Below are 23,028 nucleotides of genomic sequence, written 5' to 3'. Positions count from 1 at the left end.
ATGCTTGTTTAAAAAAAACCACAATTTCAAAAGCGAGGATAAACATTTCCTCAAGAACACAAATTGTTCGATTCTCTTCAGTACATCGACCATTCACAACTGGTTGTGATGGTTAGATTCTAGTGCTACAGAACATACAGAGAGATGCTACTGTCTACTACCATTGTTCACTTTATCAAAAGAAATTGATCCATCAGAATGAGAAGACTAACATGGGAGCAAGTTCATTAAGTTGGAACTAGATAATAACCTTCATGCCCTTCGCCTTGGTCATTAATCCAAAGTAGTGGCATAGCTACTGCAAGTAGTGTGAAAGAAAGACCACAAAACAACTTAACAGCAGCCTTTCGATAGGGATTTTTTATGCCAGCCTTTTGAGCGACTGTTTGGTTTTCTGGAACCACCTCATGAGATATTTCATTTTCTGGAACCACCTCATGAGGCACCTGAACATCAGCATCCCCTGGAATGCCATCTGTTGATGACACTGATTCAGGACCACCTTCGAACTGCTCACTGCCACCATAGAAGCTACCATGCTCCCCGTCATCATAGTTTGCACCATGTGAATAACCATCTTGATCATATCTGACATTTGGGCTCCAATCACATTCGTTCATGGATAAACTTCTAAATCTTCTAGCTAGTTTTTCGGAGAACTTTGAGTTGGCATTATTTGGTTCCTGAAGAGAGTGAACAAGTCTTCTCGGAGTATTGAAGATGATGCTGTCCACGTTGATTGGAGTGCGAGACCTCTGAAGCACAGGAGAGGCAATATTGGTCAACTTCAATACCATAATATGCAATACCAAATACCAATACCATCCCAAAATTAACAACATCAAAGAAAATCATAAGATTGGCAGATTTTAATAAAAGTTCAGTAGACAGCAAAATTAAGAAATCAGAGCAGGAAGCAGGAGATTATAAGAGATTCACTGGACAAACAACTTAAGCTGTTTGGAATAAAGGTAACCAACCAATTTCATTATGGAATCAGAGAAGGATATTATGAGTTTGAATCCCTACAATTTCCTCCTCTCAACATAAGTTGAATTCCACATGTTGGGCTCTAATGGTGAGGAGAGAACCACGTGTGAGGAGTGTCAGAACATAAAGCAAGTGTCTGTTCATGTCCTTGGCTTAAGTTTTTGGGATATAGATAACGCAACAAACTTTATCGACTATTACATACCATGCCATTCCAAGATTGACACTCTTTTATGGAATGCTAAGCTTTTCAGCAGAGACAATTTCCCTAAGAGTTAGACATGGTAAGTACTTTGGGCAATCAGTACTACAATTACAATCCAGCAAGCAATTTATTCACTTTGTTGCTGCATTACTTTCAGTTAAAGTTTTGACCCATGCTCCCAAATTTAGTTGGATAACTACTTTTACCACCGTCACAATCAAATCAGCAATTGTAACTTCAAAATAAAAAGAAGTAAAAACAATAGATTTCTACCATATATACAACAGTACATGTGAAACTCACCCGAGGACTAGTTGTGGTGCTTCTTGATACTCCATTTCTAGGATTTCTTTGCTGGAACCCTGTAAATTCCTCATTGCAATCTCCATCGCATTTCATGAATTCATTACTCCCAGAGTTACCTGGAAATCCATTCGCAAAGGCACTACCCTGAGCAATCTCCGAGAATAAACCATCCTTGAGAGACACATCGACTCCTCCATTCTCATGACTCCAGAGCTTCCGGTTTACGCTCCTACAATCATAAATTGAGTTTTGGGTAGCCTGACTACTCATTGTTACAGGTGACTCAACAAATGAGTCATATTCGGCAAAGGAATCCAGAGTCTGTGATTCAGGTGACACTGATGCAGGAGACTGATCGCCTCCACTAGATAAGTTTCGCCTCCTGCTATGGTCTCTCCTACTAAAATTTGACCCACAGGCTGAACCAGGAGCCTTTTCAAGTTTTGAACCTTTATCTGCAGCTATTCTCCTTGCAGTTTGCAGAGCTTCAAAGGCAGCCCCTGAGACGTAAGCCATCTGATCAGACTGACACTTCTCCATTTCTTGAATTATCAACTCAATCTCAGAGATAATGCTCCAAGGATCCAGGCACTTCATCAAGAAATTCACCATTTGAATAGCTGACAACCGTTTCTGAGAATTCCCCTCCACTACACCAGTATTCAATATCCGGATTCCAGCTTGTATCAACAACCTAGCATATGGTTCAACAATTAATGCATTACGCTTTGCAAGAGCCATAACCAGACCCATGTGTGCATTTGTCTGAGTGGACTTCTCCTCCAAAGCTCCAGAAACATTCTGACAGACCCTATTGACCATCTCATCAGAAGCAAAACGCCAATTATCTGAGTCAACAAGAGCCCTTAAGCAAAGGGCAGCTCCAGAAGTCAAGCTCTCTTGAGAACCCAAGAGGGAATCTGAGAGAGGAGTGCAGAGTGAATGAATAATGTGCCTCTTCTTGTCTTCAGGGGTGGTTGGGTCAATCCCATATCGAGCAATAGCTGGGACAACCTTTGAGCATGCCTGTTGAAGAGGGAAAGACCCCGCACTCGAAGCCAAGGTCTTGATTATGGTGGCCATGATACTGTTTATTAGAGGGACTATTTTGACACCGTGAACACGAGCAAGAACTTCGTAGAGCGAAATAGTGCATTCTCCAGACAAAGAACCAGTTTCTTTAGTCTGAGAAACTTGAGCAAGAAACATGGGGATTGCCTTGGAGTCCAAATCTTTCACATAGGATTTGAGTGCTTTCATTGCTGATCTACGACTATCAGCATCTTTATCAAGATTTTCCAACTCACGCCGCAGTATCGGGCTTAAACTTCTACCCATTGTTGGCCTGCATCCAATTCAAGAAAAGAGTTTATTGAAATGATTAATGCCTAACAAAATGGTTTCATGAGATGGGTTTTTCTAGCTTTGCAAGAGAACGCAGAATCGAACGCACAACCATGAAAGTCCAAGAATTGGAAAAAGTTGAGTTTTTGAGCATTTGGACGGCAATAATAACCACAAATGTCAAAACTGTTCTGGATCTCTTAGTCCTAAGTGTCAAAAATTCCAAAATTGAGGACAAAAGCTAGTTTCTTTCCTCACATTTTGCATAGAAATCAAACAGATAAATACTCGTTCGCTGCAGAAAACGATAAAGGGTATACATTTTGTAGATAAAATTGATAGGGCAAAGCAGCACAAGAACTCAACATAGCAAATGGGTTTCTCAGATTTAACATTAACAAACATAAAAGATTAAAAAAAAAGAAAAGTGAAATTTAAGAAGAAAGTAGTGCTAGTGCCTTTAACATCAAGAACTGAGAAATACCTTCAAAGCTGCTCTCTCCTGATGCTTGGGTTTTGATTCTGAGCTGAAACGGAGGTTTCTGAGAGAGAGAGAGAGAGAGAGAGAGAGAGGTTTGGAACTTGAGAATTTGTAATTTGAGGGGTTGAATAAGAATTCGTGTATTAAGCGTATTATAGGGAGGGCTGTATGTATTGATGAGCTTTCCCTTTCGGGCAGTACACAGTTTGAGAGAGAGAGGCCAGAATTTCAAATCTTCCTTGTAAATTCCACCGCTCTCCCTTCTCCACTGGATCACACAATGAAACTTTCCTTTTAGACGAAAATGCCCCTCTTTTTAATTGACTTTTTACAAAGGCCTGCTTCATGTTGCCTTGGGAATTGGATTGCCCCTTTTCTAAGTTTTAGTGTATAATAAACCCTTTGAATTTGATAATAAGTGGTGATCAAATATCCACCCTTGATTTTGAATCTACATAAGTTTTGAACTTATTTTTTCTTAATTGTTATTTTTTAATATAGCCGACACCACTTAGTGGGAAAAGGCTTTGTTGTTGTTGTTGTTGTTGTTATTTTTTAATAGGAATGGATATTCAACTTCAGAAATAATAAAAGCAAGAAAAGAAATACTTTTAAAAAAAGTATTTTTAATAAAGAGATGAAAATTTTACATTTGTAAAATATGTATGTATAAGTTATATTTTTGTTTTTTTTCTATCAAATAATATAAGTTATACTTTAATAAAGGGTATAAATTCATGATTATGTGTCATTTTACATGGAAAATGAGAAAATGACTCAAATAATGTAAAGGAGTCAAAATAATATCATTCATTTGTTCTCTTCTCCCGTCCCTTTTCTTTGGTCGAATTGTTCTCTCGTCTTCTAGACAGACACATAGATATGTCCAAATTACACGTTGCCAGGATATAATTAATGAATAAGGTCTTAGAGTTTCAACATCCCAAGGACCGAGAAACGATGGAAGTCCCAAGGCTGATTTGGTCATTCGCATTCAACTTTATCCGGGAATCATGGCGGGAAACTACGGTATTTTTTAGATCATACCAAATCGGTCATTTCCCGCTCTGCTTTCCCTCTCAATATTGGAATGACTCTAATACCCCATCATCCGATCATGACTTAAATGTCATGGGTACACCACATACATAATTTACGTGTCAAATTGCTAATAATAAAAAGACATGTGTAAATTTTCATTACCTTAGCGTTGTATTATTGATAATGAAAGCCGCAATAACTGTATACTTATGTCATGTAAATTGCGTTTTTAATAAGTAGAGAAATGATAGACCATAGATCCTTAAACACTAGTTTATCGTAGCTAGCAGCCTGGCCCAGCCAAAACTAAAAACCACATATATCTAAAATAGTAGAACGGCAAAAATAGTGACATGTTTACAAGCTCGGGATAAAAGTAGAGCTCATGGATACGAGGATTTCTTCATTGAGGAAGTCATCTCTCCAAATAAAGAAGAAACAACTTGCAGTTTTTTCAGGATCTACATCTGGCATCGTTTTTTCTACAGCGGAAAATTCTGTGTTTTCACTCAGATTTCGATTTCCAAATAGTTATAATCTTTACCCAATAAAAAGCAATCAAATTTGAGCTTGAAAGGAGGAGAGTAGAGGGGAAGTTGTTAGATAAGGATGGCATAGAAATAGATACGTGTAAGCATCTGAGTAAGCTCACCATCATCACTATATTACAATCCTCACCAACCTTACGGATTATAGTCATAGACTCATAACCTTCTCCCCGCTCTTTTCCAGGCTAAATGATACTGAAACAACAACCATGTATAATTCATTAAAAGCAACTTAGGCCGTGCGAAAGATATCACTGTTGACTCTGTGGTTGTAGTCTGCATGTTGGACAGTACCACTTTCCCTTGAATCTTGTCTCGGGTGTCAACCCAACACATGCGTAATGGAACCATTCACCTCCTTGGCACTGTCAATAAACACAATAAATACCAAACTTCATACGATTAACCTTGCACATATTTATTTTTCTACATCCAATGACAACCAATATTGTTTTTTGGTCAAACTAGTAAAAGGTTATGCAACTAGCAAAACAAAAACCAGATTTCTCATAGTTACAAGTTCTAAATCTATAAAGTGGATACTTAACTGATATGGATTTACTGTCAACTTTTTCCACTAAAAGCATGTAGAAAGTGATTACAAAGATACTGCTGAAAGAGTTACAACTATGAGCGGATCTGCCACCCCGAATTTTCAGGGTTCTCTATGCACTATGATTCTTTAAGAGTGCATATGAATTCCAGCTCATTTATTATTATGCTATTACATAGGCACAAAACTCAACCCGCTCGCTTAATGTTTGGATGAAGGACTTCTAATTCCTAAGCATTTAGTCAAATGAAAAAGAAATGGATCACAAAAAGTTTGATAAGAGGAATTAGAAAATTCCCCCCACATGAGCATTATAAAGACATGTAAGAGAGATTTGCAAATCCCTCTCACATTACCTTTTGTAATGCTCATGTGGTACATTTCTAATCCCTCCTATCCAAATATTTGTGCTCCAGTTCTTCCTCAATATGCCTAAGTCGTTGGAATTTGGAAGTTCCTTACCCAAACATACACTAAGTTCCCTTAAATTTACACTCATGAAATGAAGAATGTTGAGAAAATTAATGCAAAGGATCCTACTATTGATATTTTGTAGTCTATTGCTAATATTTGTTGCTGCAGACGATTCTACTATCGAACTTCTAATTTAATGAACAGATGCATTCCATCCAAAAGAAGCACATAAAAGGTAATTGACCAGATAATGAGAGGGAAGAAGAAATTAAACAAAAATGAAGCCATAAGGACTTACATTTTCATTGTCACAGGCAATCATATCTCCAAAAGAGACCTGAAGAATGATGATAATTCCTTTAGTTCAAAATATGCAGCAGACATTTTCAAAATAACTAAAGAAACTGTAAAAATGAGGTGCCAAAGAGTAGCTCAAATTGAAAATAACTAAATTTCAGGCATAACCTGATGGCAAACGCAGTAGGTAGGTTCATTTGGATCAATGGGTTGCTCAGCATCAATGGGGACAGCATAATCCTTTTTATGGCTCCCTGGGGGAGGCATGAGCTCAAAGTCCCTATCGCGCTCTCGATCCCAGTCCCTATCCCTATAATCAAGCCTTTTTGATTGAGGTGTTATATAAATAGGCTTGCGTTTTTCATTTTTAGGAACAATAGGTAATGGAGGAAGAACTGCTGGTTCATCTGGTGCTATTTTACCTTCTGAGAGAATCAGAAAGCACATAATTTAGTAGAAGTAGTTTATAAATGTTATGATTCATTGATTTCAATATATGCATCCTCAAAACAACATAAGTGCTGCCTGAATTGGCTGATATGACCAAAAACAAACACTAAGATATCTGGCAGTCTAGACTTTCACAAACTACTGTACCTTGCTTCAAATCTTCTGCAAAGTGATTCAGATCCTCATCCAATCGTTTTACATGACTATCTATCTGATACAAACAAAAGATGTCAAATTTCTGTAAGTTCCAATCATAAAAGGTTCAAAAATTCCAAAACATTTGAACTTGCAATTAAGGGAATTGTTAATGGCACTCCAACAATCTCATTTTGCACTCCAAACTTTCTATAATTAGAAAGAAAAATACACTTATGAGGAGTGCAGAATGAGATTTTTGGAGTGCTAATAATAGTTCCCGCAATTAAAATCCCATAATACAGTTACACCAATTAAAATCCCAAATTTTAACAGCAGCCCATTTGACTACTAGACAAAATTCGAAGAAACGCATCGGATTCAGCGTGCCAACTACAATGTAGTAAAAGAAAAGGCTCAGCTTACCAGGTCATAAGCTTGTTGTGCCAACAAAACCTTCTCAGTACATAGACTCAACGCACTATCCTGATTCGATTCGATTTCTTTCCGCATTTTCTCAATAGCGGCTTCATCTTCTTCAATGTTGTTATAATTATTGTTCCATTTCTTTGAGCTCTGTGAAGACAATCCCAGACAGTACTTAGTCTGCTGCCTCGTCTGGTGTATCATGGCTTTTTCCCAAACACAAAAATTTCACCCACTTATCAGAACTTTGAATCGTAAAAACGCCAAAACCAAAAACCCTAAAAATTAAAAAACTGAAAGCGTTGGTCGAATTGAATAAGCGTGGCCTTACATTGAGAGCGTTCGTCGAGTTCTCGGATGGTGTTGAGGAGCCTCTGGAGCTCAGCAGGCAATGTGTTTGCGTCTTTGGAAACCAAAATTCCCAAAATTCAAATTTACACGAGATTCAATTCGAATTTATTTCAAATTCAAGTCAAATTAACCAAAACCCAATTGAGGGATCGAAACATAAGCTTACATTCAAGATAGTCGTCGACGTACACTCCGGTCCTTGCAATTGCCATCGCTGCAAGTTGGGGATTTTTTCTATCTAGGGTTTCTCTCAAAATTCTTGTTCTACGGGATGAAATACACAAGCCGCGTCGTTTTGGTTAAAACCTTAAGGATGCGTTTGGCACGTGGGAGATTCATAGAGGATGGAGGATTAGTTTTTCCTCTCTTATTACAAAATTTTGGATACTAATAATTACCCTCCCAAAATATTTAAAAATTAGTTAGACTCGTAGTAACTGTTCATATTTAACTCTTTTTTCCAATTTTATCTCTATTAAAAAATAAAAATACTAATTTATCTCTTTATTCTCTCATCTTTGCCAAGCATGGTAATATGGTAATAGGAATATATATTTCCCACTCTCTAAGGAAAAGCATGGAACTTTATTTTCCATGAATTTTGTTTTCTTGTACCAAAGGCACCACAACAAAATGAAATAACAAAGCATAAATAACAATCTTTGCAAAAGTTCAATTAAAAACAAGATTATTTAATTAGTCAAATAGTAATAAATAAATGAACCGCTCGTAATATTTCAATACCTATTATATATTGATTAAACAATTTCTAATTTTATTAGTTTTTGACATATATGATTTTCACAATATAATATTACGATTCGAATCGTAATTATGAGTTTAGGCGAACTAATTACTAACTATATTTGTGTACAAAATTTGTGCAACTAAATCTCATTGATTAGAAAACACTTCACGTGGCGTGTTATCTCAAGAGTTATTATAAAAATACATAGCACACGTCACCACCCCATATGATTCGTCTCTGTCACCGTCACGTACATCAACATATTAATATTTGAGATGTCTAACTTCAGTATTTGGAGTATTCTTATGTAAGTGCTGACGCATCATCCTCACCAAATAATAATATATCTCCATAAGCACCACCTCAGATCTCCAGTCCATCAAGTCATGGCTGCACAAACTACTACCAGAGAAGCTGAACACTACTCTTCTTCTTCCCCTTCCCCTTCCCTGCCCCTCAACGGCCGCGTAGCCATCGTAACCGGCGGTTCGCGCGGTATCGGCCGTGCCATTGCAGCTCACCTCCACTCCCTCGGCGCAAAGGTCGTCGTCAATTACGCTTCATCAAACTCAGCGCAAGCAGATCAATTAGTCTCCGAGCTCAACCAGACAACCCCAAAATCGCAAGCGATTGCGGTCCGAGCAGACATCTCGGACCCGGACCAGGTGAAGCAGCTCTTCGACAAAGCCGAGCAAGAATTCGGGACCCAACTCCACATCGTCGTGAACAGCGCGGGCGCTTTGGATCCCAAATATCCTAGCGTGGCCAATACGGCGGTGGAGGACTGGGACAACACATTCAATGTCAACACCAAGGGGGCGTTTTTGGTTTCTAGGGAAGCGGCGAATAGGGTTATGCGCGGCGGCGGTGGGAGAATTATTATGATTACATCGTCCGTTGTCGGGCGGCTTCCGCCTGGGTACGCAGCCTACGCGGCCTCCAAGACGGCGGTGGAGACGATGGTAAAGATTTTGGCCAAGGAGCTCAAGGGCACCGGAATAACTGCCAATTGCGTTGCGCCGGGGCCGGTGGCGACGGAGATGTTCTTTGCCGGGAAGAGTGAGGAGATGGTTAAGGGGATTGAGGATGCTTGCCCTCTGGGTCGATTGGGCGAGCCCAAGGATGTGTGTGGGATTGTGGGGTTTTTAGCGGCGGATGCTGGGGAGTGGGTCAACGGCCAGGTCATTCGGATCAACGGTGGATTTGTCATTTGATCAACTCTAGCATTTTGTGTGTATTTGCTGTTTGTCTTGTGATTTCAATATTTCGGAATCAGATTCGTTGTTGTGATTCCGATTTCGATAACACGCTATTTTAAATTTGTATCAATGTTGACGGGGGTCATACATACATAAGTTGTAAATATTTTAAGAGTCCTAAACCATAATACCTGTATATAGAAATATAACTTCCTTAAAATCATAAAAAAATTTGGCCCCAACTTGGAATCAGCTGTGTGTTACTCTTCCTGGCGCTGAAAGTTGTCTAATGATTCGTGGGGAAATGTTTTTAAAATAATTGAAAACGTTGTTGTTAGTGAAATTGATTTTTTATTCCTGTTAGGATGCCACATGGCATCATCTGTGATTGACAAGTGTACAGTGGATATTAATTAGTCCACACAAAATTTTAGAATTCCACTAATCCATGGCAGCAAACCTCCAAACATTCGACCTTATCGATATGGCCCGGTTCAAAAGGCTGAGATCGAAAAATGTGTTGCTGAATTGTTGGAGGCAGGATTTATACGAGTGAGCAACAACCCATATTCTTCTCCTATTATCTTAGTAAGGAAAAAAGAGGGAACTTGGCGCATGTGCATGGACTATAGAGGCCTTAATTGCATCACCATTAAAGATAAGTTCCCTATTCCCCTTATTGATGAACTGTTGGATGAGTTATTTAGGGCACAATACTTTTCCAAGTTAGACTTGAGGGCAGGTTATCACCAGATTAGAATGCATCCTGATGATGTTGAAAAGACAGCTTTTAGGACACATGATGGTCATTACAAGTTCTTCAACACTCCTGCTACTTTCCAATGCCTTATGAATGACATCTTTCGACCATATTTGAGAAAGTTTATTCTTATTTTCTTCGATGATATATTGGTCTATAGCCCTTCTTGGCAACTGCATTTGGATCATTTAAAAATAGTCTTTGAGACATTAAAGGAGCACCATCTGTTTGTGAAACAATCGAAGTGTGCATTTGGTCAATCACAAGTAGAATATCTCGGGCATATTGTATCCAAGGATGGGGTATCGGCTGACCCTACTAAACTGGATTGTATAGCTCAGTGGCCTATCCCCAAATCGGTGAAAGCTTTGCGAGGGTTTTTGGGATTAACGGGGTACTATAGGAAATTTATTCCTCATTTTGGCAAGATCGTAAGTCCATTGACTGCTCTCACACGAAAGGACAATTTTCATTGGTCGGATGCAGCTACCACAGCTTTTAATACTCTCAAGGAAGCAATGTTATCTCCTCAAGTCCTCACTTTACCAGATTTTACTAGGCCTTTTGTGATTGAAACTGATGCTTCGGGTCATGGTATTGGCGCGGTGCTTCAACAGGGAGGCAAACCAATTGCTTTCACAAGTAAAGCCCTTTGTTTGAGGAATCAAACGCTATCTGCATATGAAAGAGAGATGTTAGCCATCTTACATGCTGTTCACAAATGGCAATCTTAGTGGGCAATCACTTCATTATTCAAACTGATCACCACAGTTTGAAATATTTCCTTCAAGGCAGGGCCCATACTCCAATACAACAGAAATGGGTTACCAAACTTCTCGTGTTCGATTACAAAATTCAATATAAATAAGGCTGTAATAACCAAGCAGCGGATGCCTTATCACGATCTCCCTTGAATATTACCAATTTTGTTGATCATCAGCTTACAAAATGGAAGTGTTGGCTATTTCTTACCCTTATTCTCAATGGCTGGATGATTTGCGCAGAGATTTGGAAAAGGATCCTTGGATAATAACAAAAATCCGAAGTCTCCTGTCTATGGATGACGGTTCTATCACAGTGGCTACATTGAAGTTTCAAGTAGATAATGGTCTTCTTAAATACAAGAACCGCATTGTTGTTAGCCCCACTACTCACTGGAGAAGAAAAGTGTTCTATGAAAATCATGATACACCTACGGCTGGTCATGAGGGTTTTTTAAAGACATATAAGCGGATTTCTAGGTGTTTTTATTGGGAAGGGATGAAGAAGTTTGTGAAGGATATGGTAGCTTGCTGTTCAACATGTCAACAAAACAAATATGAGACTTTGTCTCCTCCTAGATTATTGCATCCTCTGCCTATACCTACCAAGATTTGGACAGACATATCCATGGATTTCATTGTGGGCCTTCCTCCATGTAAAGGTAAATATGTAATCTGGGTCGTGGTGGATCGGTTGTCCAAATATGCTCACTTCACTGTTATTGGTCATCCATATTTTGCGTCCATGGTTGCTCAACTCTTTGTTGACAATATTTTTAAACTACATGGCATGCCGAAATCAATAGTGAGTGACAGAGATCCGGTTTTCTTAAGCAAATTTTGGAAGAAGTTCTTTCATCTGCAAGGTTCTTCCTTATGTTTCAGTTCTGGTTACCATCCTTAAACAGATGGCCAAACTGAGGGTTTGAACCGATGTCTCGAAACATATTTGAGATGCTTTTGTAGCTTGCAGCCAAAGAAATGGGTTTCATGGCTTTCTTGGGCAGAGTGGTCATTCAATACAAGTTTCCATTCAGCAACCAAGATGACTCCATTTTAGATTGTATATGGTCAAGCTCTACCAACAGTACAAACCTATGAATCTGGCACCACTAAGGTAGAATCTCCGATCAAGCTTTGACAGAAAGGGATCGAATCTTATCTTTACTCAAGAGCAATCTAGAAGCTGCCCAATGTAGGATGAAGGTTCAAGCTGATAAGAACCGGTTTGAACGAGTATTTGAGGTGGGAGATTCAGTGTATCCTAAGATTAGTGCCATACCAACATTTGTCCCTAGCTTCTCATCCATTTCACAAACTCCAACCACGATTTTATGGTCCATTTCCCATTCTATCCAAAGTTGGTCCAGTGGCTTATAAACTCAAGTTACCAGATCACTATAAACTTCACCCTGTGTTCCATGTGTCTTGTCTAAAGAAGCATTTGGGTTCGACTATCCAGCCTACTGTCCCATTGCCTATTATTACAGATTCGGGTATTCTTCAAAATGTTTCGGTGGCCATTCTAGACAGACGATTGGTGAAACGAAATAATTCTGCAGTGACTGAAATCCTGGTGCAATGGCAGTCCAAAGATGATGCCACATGGGAAAACTACCAAGAGCTCAAACTCAAGTTCCCTGAACTTGTGCAATTGTGATACAATATGTTGTCGTTGTCTTTTCTATCCATTTCATTGTAATCATGGTCCTGTCACATTGATTGAGTTTTTCTGTATTGTGTTTTGTCGAACTTGTGTTTTGAGGGGAGGGGGTATTGTTAGGATGCCACATGGCATCATCTGTGATTGACAAGTGTCCGGTGGATATTAATTAGTTAGAGCTTGTTAGAGGGAGAAGTGGGTTAGAAGTGGAAAGGTTAGTACTAATAGAGGCTTGTAAAGGAAGATAAGGTGAATGAAAATTGTATTGTTGTTGATATCTCTGTGTACAATCGTAGAAGACGTAGGGTAGGTTCTAACAATTCCGAAAGCACTTTAAGTGCTCTTTGAAGAAACACTTAAAGTGATTTTTCAAGATTTACTTGAATTTTTACTAATGAATAGTTTCAAAAATATTTTCAACAAAACGTTTTCAATCATTATAAAAGTTGTATAAACAAACACCAAGTCCTTTGGACTGTTTGATGTCATAGACTTCAAACCAAAAGAACACCCACGAATTCTCTGGTTGGAGGAAGACAATACTCGATGGGCGGGGTAAGTTGCAAAGTATCTGCTTGTATGATGATTTTGACCATATCGCTATATCAAGGAGCCGTCGAATTCGGCGATGCCCTTTTAGTTTGAAGTTTATGACATTAAATTATCCCATGGACTCGGACCATCTTTGGTTGGTCAACCCGTACACGGTTCAGTCCGTGAAAGCTAGTCCAATAAAGTAGCTCCAACACATAACAAATAGGCAAGTGTTATAAACAGGCAAAAGAGAGAGAACAACTCTTAGAGATCGAAATGGAACGGGAGCGATGTATCCCATTTTTTAATTTTTAGAAAAACTAACGAAAAGTCCCATAAAAATTCATTTTTAATGAAAAGGCATTTTTAAAGGTATAGTGAATAGTATAAAAAAAAGGTATAAATGTGGTTTTTCGTTAAAAATGAACAATACAATGAGTGTTTTGTTAAAACTCCCTTTATTTATCACACATGAATGCAGGTGAATAGAGGAAAGAGAGATTGGTTACTTTCTCTTATTGATCTTTGTGTGTTGTACTAAGGATATAAGCATATATCTCTATATATATAGGTTTTCATCTGACACTTCTTTAAACGTATGAAGAATATTTACATTCTAAAATAGTGAGAACCAAACTTCCACTATTAAGCCTGTAATCTTGACTTTCATTCTTTCGTCTTTCACATGCTTACTTTATGTGGACATTCACACTCATTTCATAACAGTAAGAGCTATATATGTGGCGCAATAAAAATACTTATCAATCACTAGACCAAATAAAACAAGGGTCAACATGTAGCAAACAAAGCATATTAATCTACATCTTCAACAGAATCATTCCTTGCAGAACTAAAATAAAATCTCAATCTATAATAATTAAGGGTGTTACTTGAATAGAAAATAAAAGAAAACATTTAACACCTTGAATAGCTTAATGCCTTTGCGTAGGTAACCATCTTTGGCACCAATATGCACAACTCCACTTGCATTTGGTTTCTTATCCTTGAATTTCCATGTGCATGCAGACCCGAGCATCCAAGTCTTCTCTGCGTATTTCATAATTCCAGCCAGACACATCGACATAGCAATTTGCAAGCAAAGAGATTTGGTAGCAGCTTGTTGTCCTCAAATGCATAAGCAGTAATGCTGTATGGACTGCCAAGATTGGGTACAATTGAGACACTAATATTTGAGAAATATATACGGTATATACACACACACACACACACTATTATTAGGAGAACTTTCTTTGTCAACCAATGAGGATGAAATCTCAAATTTGCCTTTAACGTAATAATGATTTTTAACAATTGCTCATAAAACTAAGGGCGTTAAGGTTATTTCAATTTACAACTCACCCTGATGTAGGTACTACAAGAAGTATGATCCCTATATTAAATGTGGATGTTGGTGGTTTTTCATCTTTCAAAGCCATGTTTTAGTTAGATGTCTAGAAACTATAATCTTTAGTGTTGAATATTTATCCTATCAGTTATTGTTGGATCCTTATATAGTAAAAAAGGAAAACTAATGAAAAGAGCTTGAAAACTTTGAGTTTTAATGATAAGGACAAAATAAAGGGTAAAGTGAATAGTAACAGGATTGACTTTTTAGTGTAAAAATGTGGTTTTTCGTTAAAGTGAACAGTACCGGGTGCTTTTCGTTAAAGTTCCCTAGTAAAAAATCAGCCAATTAGTGAATTAAAAAAGTAATCTAAGAAGAGAGAGTTTTCTCCTTTCTTAAATCAAGTGTTAGGTTTGGCCGTGTTGAGTGAATCCATGATTAGCAACGTTGAGCGAATTTGTTGCCCCCTGATTGAGTGATTCCCAGGTATATATCCCCTTGTTCATTTTATTAACCCTTACTTCTTTAATGTGTCACACGCTGTCCTAATTTTTCTATATTCTACAACTCCTTATAGCCTCTCACACATGAATATCATGTGTATGTTGCTCGTGTTAAATTGTTAATAAGATAACGAACATATGTACAAGAGGGTAAGTACTACGGAAAAAAAAAAAAGCAGCTATGAGATATATGAATAAGTTGAGATTCAACCATAAAATCAATTGACAATATGAGAAATAGTCCAACTACTTATAAGCACATGCAATGTTCCTCCTCTCACTAATGTGAGATTCATTCTCAACACGTCATTCACGTGTGTCGAATTTTCAAGTCTAACACGTGGACAATACAACTCGAATGATGTGGAGCACAAGATCCATCATCTCACCAATTTGAGATTCATTCTCAACAAAATAAACATTGTCGAGCATTCAAACTGAATTTGAGAAAAAAGAGTGCCTTGCTACAAAGAAACAAAATATATAGCTTTAATTCGTCAGGACATATGTTATGACATCCGATGGCTCCTTGAACCAAATTGCATTAGTATAGCCAAGACCAAACCTGTTAACTTGTGAACAATATGGTTTGCCTCCCTTCGTGCATGGTGACATTTTTATTACGGAATAGACTATAGAAGCTATAAAGTACCAAATATGTTTATGAGAGATGCCAAGTTCGAAACAACCTTCTCTTTGTTGATTCTTTAAGAATTAACACTGAATTTGATAAGAAGCGTAGTATATTTAATTAATAATTATGGATTCATGAACATTGAAGGAGTTAATCGAGTAACACATACAATAATTTTGTTGTAGAAAAAAATGACTCAATTAATAATCTTGTGAAGTTTTTCTTGAACAAAATAATCTTGTGATGTTGAAATTGAGTTTAATCATGTTGTTGACACAAATTCAACTTGTGAACTCCAATTGCCAACCTTTATCCTGCTTGGACAAACACAAAGTTTAAAATTTCTGCAATTAAAATGACCTATTTACTTGAGTGACACGTGTCATTTTGACAATTTTTATCTTTGGTTTTTAATTTGTTTTTATTGAAAATATAAGTTAAAGGGTTATCATTGTAAAGTGAAGTTTAAATGAGTGACTAAGAGCACTTCCACCCCTAACACAAATGCGCCAGCACCCAACGTATTTATCCACTCACTGAACAGTGATAGACCACAATAAACAGTAAGGGGGCATTTGTTTGAGCTCGCTAGCTTTCGCTGGCTTGGACTGGATTATGTAGTAGTCCAATCCCGTGTTTGTTAACAGTCCGGGACTAAGTTTAATGAGATTAGAAGGGACTCGCGGGGACTAACTCCTTCGCTAGCAAACCCGTCAAGAACCATGGGATTAGCAGGGACTAACTCCCTCTCGTCTTCCTCTACTCCTATGTTTTCACAAACGCCGAGAGCCACCATCATTCCCCCTTCCCCTCCTCCTATCTCCTCGCTTTCTTCTATTTCTGCTCCGTCGAGATTCGAGCTCAGCTTGAACTCGGTCGCCACGACGACAGTTGCTCCATCCTCTTCATGCTGCAAGTCTGCACGCTGCGTACAAAGTCTGCTTCTCTGCAACTCTGGCCACCTGTACCTAGACCTGAAACCCACCACACCCACCGCCTAATTCTCAACATCCAACCACCAAAATTTGAAGAAAAAAAAATCAATTCGATAACAACAACAAACTTAATAGAAAAATTCTTCATTTTTCCCAAAAAATTAAGAGATTTTCTGTGAAAATCAAAGGAGGGGCGAGAAACAGAGTGGTTGTGAAATCCATGACGCCGCAGAGAGGAGCCTCTACATGATTTCAATTTTGCGTGGGATTTGAAATTGGGAAATCATAATATGTGGTGCCATAAATAATTTAGAGGAATCACAACAGCAAAGAAAAGGAAAGGGAAAAAAAGAGAGAACAAAAGGGGGTGATGAATGATGATGTTTTGAGGGAGGAGAGACTGGAAAGGAAAAGAAAATGACGAAGAGAGGGAGAGGGTCGGAGCAAATTAGGAAGAAAAAGGAAGATCAGAGGAAAAAAAAATTAGGAATGGAGATGGGAGTTTCCAGAATGATAAAAGAAATAGACAGTGGTAGTAATAAAATATTACTAAATATGTATTAAATAATATAAAATATTAATAAAATATGAATGAGAAAATATAATATTAGAATTTGTTGTTATCCTATTTTTTAGTCTGATACTGCATCAAACGCTTCACTAAGTTAGTCCAGCTTAGTCTAGTCTAAGCCAGTCCAACTTAGTCCCTGAAGCTAGTCCAATCTGAGATAGTCTGGTATAATAAACGCACCTTAATAGACCAAATGCATCTCCAAACCTAACAAAAAATTACTAGTCAATTTTATTAAAATATTATTATTTTTCCTCTCAGTCACAAACACGCACGGACACCCAAAAGCAACTCACTTACCAATCCAACACAATCCCATAAACTCTCTCTCGATGTCTCTCCAGTCAGTCATGGCTGAAAACGGGCACAAACTACAACAACAGCAGTCATAAGAAGCTATTGTGCTCCTACCTTGGCCTGAGCCTGGGCATTTTCCTGGCTTTAGCTCTCGACAACTTTCAGGCTCCAGACCCAAGTGGGCAAGCTCTCTGCCCAAATGTGGCAGGCGGAAGAGCAAGTCAAGCTCATGACTTCCCGACAGAAAGAGGACTCCAAGGCCAACGCCAGGGTTGTTGAGATCTTTGCCAGCCACTGCAACTCTTGGCAAGCCAAGGAGAAGCGGCTACTACACCAAATTGACGCTGTCCATCAAGAATTTGGCCACCTCCATGCCAAGATTCTAGAGCTGGAGAAAACCCAGGATGATTCCAACGCTAGGATTCGGGATTTGGAGAGGGAGGTTGGGGAGAGGGACGACATGATTGGCTTCATGGCCACCAGAGACGGAGGTTGAGGGTGTAAGCGTGAGATGACGTCAATCGGGCCGGTCCGTGCCTTTGTCGATTTGGGGCTGGCCTAGAGACCAACTTGGGCTGGGTGCCAACCTATCTGCTGGGCTGGAGTGGAAAGCCTGGGTGCCGGGCCATTATTTTGCTGGGTGCCGACCTATCAGTTTCCTGGTGGAATTGCTTTAAGTGTGAACAAATGAGATAGATGATAGAGCAGGGAAGATTTAAAATCACAAGACCAAACGGGCAATATCCGGTAATTGCAAGGGATTGACTGGCTAGGTGAGAATAAGCCGGTGGACCTATATATATAGAAAAACGACAAAGCGGCGAAGCCAAGCCAGACAACAAAAGGGGAAGGCCATCCTCACAATCTCATATAATCCTCATTCGCATTTCCTCCGCTGAGATACAAAACCCACCCCCTCACCCTCATCTCTCTCCAATTTCTTCCATCAAAACCTATAAAAGAACATCTTTTTTGAAAATTCCCACCCCCATTTCCCAAGTTTCCCGCGAATTCTCTCCGATTTCAATTTCTCAACTTTTCATTTTCTTTCCCCATTATTGTCGAAACCCTAGATTATTGAAAGCTCAGAAATTGTGGAAAAAGGAGGTTGTGCAGATCTGATTGAGGACGATCAATAGACCAATTGCTTGGAACCCAGAAGAAAATTTAAAGAATTAAACTTTGATTTGATATATTTCTTTACCGTAAAGTAGTATTTTTGGAAAATCGACAAAGCCTTGAAGTGGGATACTGGGAATGGGGGATCAAGGTGGATTAGAAGAGAGCCAACCTGTGGATCTTTCCATTCACCCCTCTGGCATTGTTCCCACTCTTCAGTAAGTCTCTCTCTCTCTCTCTCTCTCTCTCTCTCTCTCTCTCTCTCTCTCTCTCCCTTATTTCGTTTGAAGTTTCTAGTTTCGTTTTCTCGATCCAATATCCATGTACATGGCTTCTGAATCGAGTTTTGCGTTGTGGGTTTGTTTCGATCTGATTGGTTTCGCGAGCTTCTGTTCGGAGTTTATGGGGTTATGGTGGTTTTCAGCAGGGAAACAGAGATGCAAAATTATGGGTTCTACTGTTTCATTTGTATCCGTGAGATGCTTTGTGTTTTTGAAAAGTTGGAAATTTTCCCATTTTTGTGGTGGAAGTTGACTTTTTTACCCAACCCACATGAATTTTTTTGTTGTGTGTGTTTGTGTCCTTTGTCTAAAGCTTGTAGGACTTGAGTTTTATCTACCAATGAAACCTTTCATTAAATATTAGTCTCTGTTATTGGAAATGAAGCTGTGGCTAGCACTTGTCATCAGAAGCTGCTGGTTGATAGTCTTTGCATTCTGTTTGTTCTGTGGTGGCCTTCTTGATCACTTCTTCTTTTTGCAGTTCTATTGTTTGTTTGCGGTAAAGTTCTATTTTTCGAAGAAATTTAAGACTTGGACTATTCCCATGCATAATCAATGTTTTTTGATCAACCCTGTACGCCTCCCTTCTGTGATTAATAAAATTCTTTATTTCTCAAGAAGAATAGTGATGATTTATTCTTGCCCATGGTTGTGTTTGTAGGAATATCGTATCTACAGTTAACTTGGATTGTAAATTGGATCTTAAGCAAATTGCGTTGCAAGCTCGAAATGCAGAGTACAACCCCAAGGTATGCAAGGGTTTTTGTAAGCTTGGCTGTATAATTCGTTCCAGTGGTATGTTGATAATCTTAGTGGTGCTTGCTCACTTCACTAAAATACTTTATAGAGGGTCCTTAGTGGTGCTAGCTCACTTTACTGATATAGTCTTGCGTGTGCCATTGTTTATACCTGAAACCATACCTACAGTAAAGTCTGGTTTTGTTAGCATATTTTCTGGCTCTTTAGACATTTTGGAGTACTGAATACTAACTTATTTTTAATTCAATGGTCTTTCAGCGTTTTGCTGCTGTGATTATGAGAATAAGGGAGCCTAAAACTACAGCTTTGATTTTTGCCTCTGGGAAGATGGTGAGCCCCCCCAAAAACTTTTGAGGATTGTATTTGCTGACAACAATATGATTTCATTTCAGCTGTTCATATTGTTGTAATATCATTATTGGAAGCGATTTGCTTTAGAATCTTTTTGCTCCTGTTCAGTTCCTTCTTTTGTGGAAAGTGTCTTTGTTCTTTAAATCTATGCCTATTAGTGAGATCTGATAAAACAGTTTATCTTATTTGAATCGTACCCCATCTGATTGCGCTATTACCTGTTGATGCGTTGCATCAAATTCAAAGATGATTATGTATTTGTCGGAATGCGTTTGGAATCCTACATGATGAGTGTATCAATTTTTGGGTGCAGTCAAGTAATGATATTGCTTAATTCAGTGAATATCCTTTACAGGAGAGCATTTTTTGGTTGCTAATTTTGACTATTGCATCTGAATTAAAGTGTATGTTTGATTGGTTATGGTCCTTCTGGATTGCATGTCTTGTCGAAAATGTATGGTATGTTGATGCTTAAGCTATATATTTGGTGATGGACTGATCCTTTTATGAGTATGTTTATTTACTAAACTTCTATGGTAATAAATTTGGCTTTAAGTTTACTCATGTCACAACCCTGGTAACTACTGCATTGCATTTTATCGACCCTTTTCAACTTGATATACACCCTCTCCTTTCCCCGCTCTCCCTTATTTATGATTTTAAATCTTGAGTTATGCACTCATCATACCTTGGATGCCTCTGGTTAATAGATTTAAATTTTAATCTTTATGGTACTTCAGGTATGCACCGGTGCAAAAAGTGAACAGCAATCAAAACTGGCAGCGAGGAAGGTATCTGTTGAATGCTTACAGATTGGTATTAACATAGCAAAAAACATAGTGATATATGTGAGTTTTCGTAAGTTTTGACCTGATTTTAGGCATTTTAAGTCTGGAGTAGAGTGACAGTGGACTTTTACCCATGCTTTGGAGCATGGAGCATCAGCCTTGAGTATTGCAACTTTAAATATTTTTTCATTTGTTATTGGTCGCGGTCAGGAGTGGAAGTGGTTTTAGAATCGATGGTTATTTTTTCATAATTTATCTTTTCATTTAGTTAGAAGAGTGAATCTTATTAGGTTGCAAGGAATAGTGTCAGAGTTCTTTTATCTGATTTGATATTTTTGGTTCCCAGTATGCCCGAATCATCCAGAAGCTTGGGTTTAATGCTAAGTTCAAGGTCTCTCTCTCTCTCTCTCTCTCTCTCTCTCTCTCTCTCTCTCTCTCATGTGTTCAACCTTTTAAGAGTATATTATATTTTTTAATTACTTCTTTTAATACGTGCTTGTCTGAGCATCAGGATTTCAAGATTCAAAATATTGTTGGCTCCTGTGATGTTAAATTCCCGATAAGACTTGAGGGTCTTGCATACTCCCATGGTGCCTTTTCAAGTGTAAGTGAGAACCATCTGTCCCAGGCTTTAGCATTTCATAACACTAATATGATTCGATATGATTTATAGGGTTTTTTTTTCTTCATGTTTTTTGTTTTTGTTTCATAAATTTTTGTCTATTGATTTTAGATTTCCTTTATGATTTGATGCCAATGTTTTTACAATCAAGTTATCTTCTTATGTGGGTATTTTTCATTTTAAGGGTTATAATCAATGAGATCCACATATTTTGCATGCCTCCGAAGAAAGTTTTATGAAACTAGGAGTGCATTGCTTAAAACACTATTGTAAATATTTAAAACGCAAAGCGAATTTCATAGAAAGTTTGCTGAAACTGGGTGTATTGCTTTCTTCACGACTCCAGACTGTAAATATTTAAAACGCAAAGCGAATTTCATAGAAAGTTTGCTGAAACTGGGTGTATTGCTTTCTTCACGACTCCAGACATACAATGGACTCACATTCATTTAACCAATACAATGAACCCACATACATTGGACCAGTACAAGGACCGTATATACCCAATAGTTGTAGACTGAAGACTTACTTTGTATCAATAAGACAATGTATATGCTCAGTACATGAATCATATGGGGTCAAACAGATTGTTGCAGGCTAAAATATAGCTCATTTAGATTATAATTTTACTTTGGGTATGAGCGCATTACCAAAATTCAGCAGTTCAGATGCTTTAGTTTGGTGTACAAAGTAAGGCCTTGTATGGAATATGTCCTCTTGCTTTTGTTTTTAATTGACTTATGAAAACGTCGTAGTGGCTGGAAGTGTATGCTTCGTGGTGGTCTTAGGAAGAACTAGTATTATCTTGTGTTATTTGGGTGCAGTATGAGCCAGAGCTTTTCCCGGGGCTGATATATCGAATGAAGCAGCCGAAGATTGTTCTTCTTATATTTGTGTCAGGGAAAATTGTTATTACGGGTGCAAAGGTGATTTGTTGTTTTATCTAATTTTAATAACTCGTGCTTTTGTGTTTGGACGATCTGCTAACGTTTTGTTTAATTTGACCTCATAGGTGAGGGATGACACATACAAGGCCTTTGAAAACATATACCCTGTCCTTACAGAGTTCAGGAAGGTCCAGCAATGGTGCGCCCTCCCTTCCCTCCATAACTCTCCACATACCAAAAAGAAAGCATAATCTGTTGCATGATGAATTCTTAATTTTGGATGTTTGTTTCTCTCAAAAGCAGCATATTGCTAATTGATTTCTCTTTAATCTTGTTTTAGATCCTGCGTATACCAGACGGCGTGAGCATTTACTGGCTGGCAGACACATCTGAATGTAGCTTGTGGTGCTGTCGTAGGCATGCCTCCTGCTGCTGCTGGTGAAAGATATTTTTGGTTAGTTCTGGTTTGGTGGCGAAGGGGGGGTTAGCACTTAGCACTAAGGTGTGAATATGTAACAGGAATAGCAAGCTTTGTTGTTGTTGGTAACTTGGTGCGGCAAGATGATGCGCCAGGGCAGGGTTGATGGGATTGTGGATGTTGGAGAAAGTTATAAATAAAAACGGTTGCAGTTTTGAGCTTTGATGGTAGAAACGTTTTGATTGAATCTCAAATGATAATGTGTTTTTAGGTCTGATTCAGTCAGTCAGTGTCAATCTAGCTAACGACTCT

At 38.3% G+C, this 23,028-nt stretch overlaps 4 protein-coding genes across 5 annotated transcripts; 2 read left to right on the top strand and 2 right to left on the bottom strand.

The window, feature by feature from the left end:
* Positions 1–4: 4 nt before the first annotated feature.
* LOC126600991 (protein SINE1) lies at positions 5–3,562 on the bottom strand. Its single transcript, XM_050267686.1, has 3 exons — positions 3,330–3,562; positions 1,499–2,846; positions 5–755 (listed from the first exon to the last, which is right to left on the bottom strand). Exons 2-3 carry the CDS (start codon positions 2,837–2,839, stop codon positions 228–230), a joined length of 1,869 nt encoding a protein of 622 aa, XP_050123643.1. The 5' UTR covers positions 2,840–2,846; positions 3,330–3,562; the 3' UTR covers positions 5–227.
* A 1,401-nt stretch (positions 3,563–4,963) lies between these two features.
* LOC126601003 (PHD finger protein ING2) lies at positions 4,964–7,871 on the bottom strand. The gene is made up of 7 exons (XM_050267713.1): positions 7,708–7,871; positions 7,522–7,593; positions 7,191–7,396; positions 6,777–6,840; positions 6,348–6,604; positions 6,181–6,219; positions 4,964–5,280 (listed from the first exon to the last, which is right to left on the bottom strand). Exons 1-7 carry the CDS (start codon positions 7,751–7,753, stop codon positions 5,167–5,169), a joined length of 798 nt encoding a protein of 265 aa, XP_050123670.1. The 5' UTR covers positions 7,754–7,871; the 3' UTR covers positions 4,964–5,166.
* A 707-nt stretch (positions 7,872–8,578) lies between these two features.
* Positions 8,579–9,737, top strand: LOC126601002 (NADPH-dependent aldehyde reductase-like protein, chloroplastic). Its single transcript, XM_050267712.1, has one exon. The coding sequence runs from the start codon at positions 8,676–8,678 to the stop codon at positions 9,501–9,503; it is 828 nt and encodes a 275-aa protein (XP_050123669.1). The 5' UTR covers positions 8,579–8,675; the 3' UTR covers positions 9,504–9,737.
* Positions 9,738–18,317: 8,580 nt separating this feature from the next.
* LOC126601008 (TATA-box-binding protein 1) lies at positions 18,318–22,997 on the top strand. 2 transcript variants are annotated; one of them, XM_050267718.1, is made up of 9 exons: positions 18,318–18,828; positions 19,553–19,640; positions 19,909–19,980; positions 20,742–20,849; positions 21,136–21,180; positions 21,301–21,393; positions 22,236–22,337; positions 22,424–22,497; positions 22,639–22,997. In XM_050267718.1, coding segments are annotated over exons 1-9 (663 nt in total). In that variant the 5' UTR covers positions 18,318–18,748; the 3' UTR covers positions 22,640–22,997. The 2 variants fall into 2 exon arrangements, with proteins under 2 accessions (XP_050123675.1, XP_050123676.1); XM_050267719.1 differs by having other exon boundaries at positions 18,321–18,828; positions 20,742–20,792.
* Positions 22,998–23,028: the final 31 nt, after the last annotated feature.

Source organism: Malus sylvestris, chromosome 14, assembly GCF_916048215.2.
Source record: "Malus sylvestris chromosome 14, drMalSylv7.2, whole genome shotgun sequence".
In the NCBI taxonomy this organism is placed as follows: domain Eukaryota; kingdom Viridiplantae; phylum Streptophyta; class Magnoliopsida; order Rosales; family Rosaceae; genus Malus; species Malus sylvestris.
Note: the sequence above shows the minus strand (reverse complement) of the source record. Positions and strands in the feature narration are given on the sequence as shown.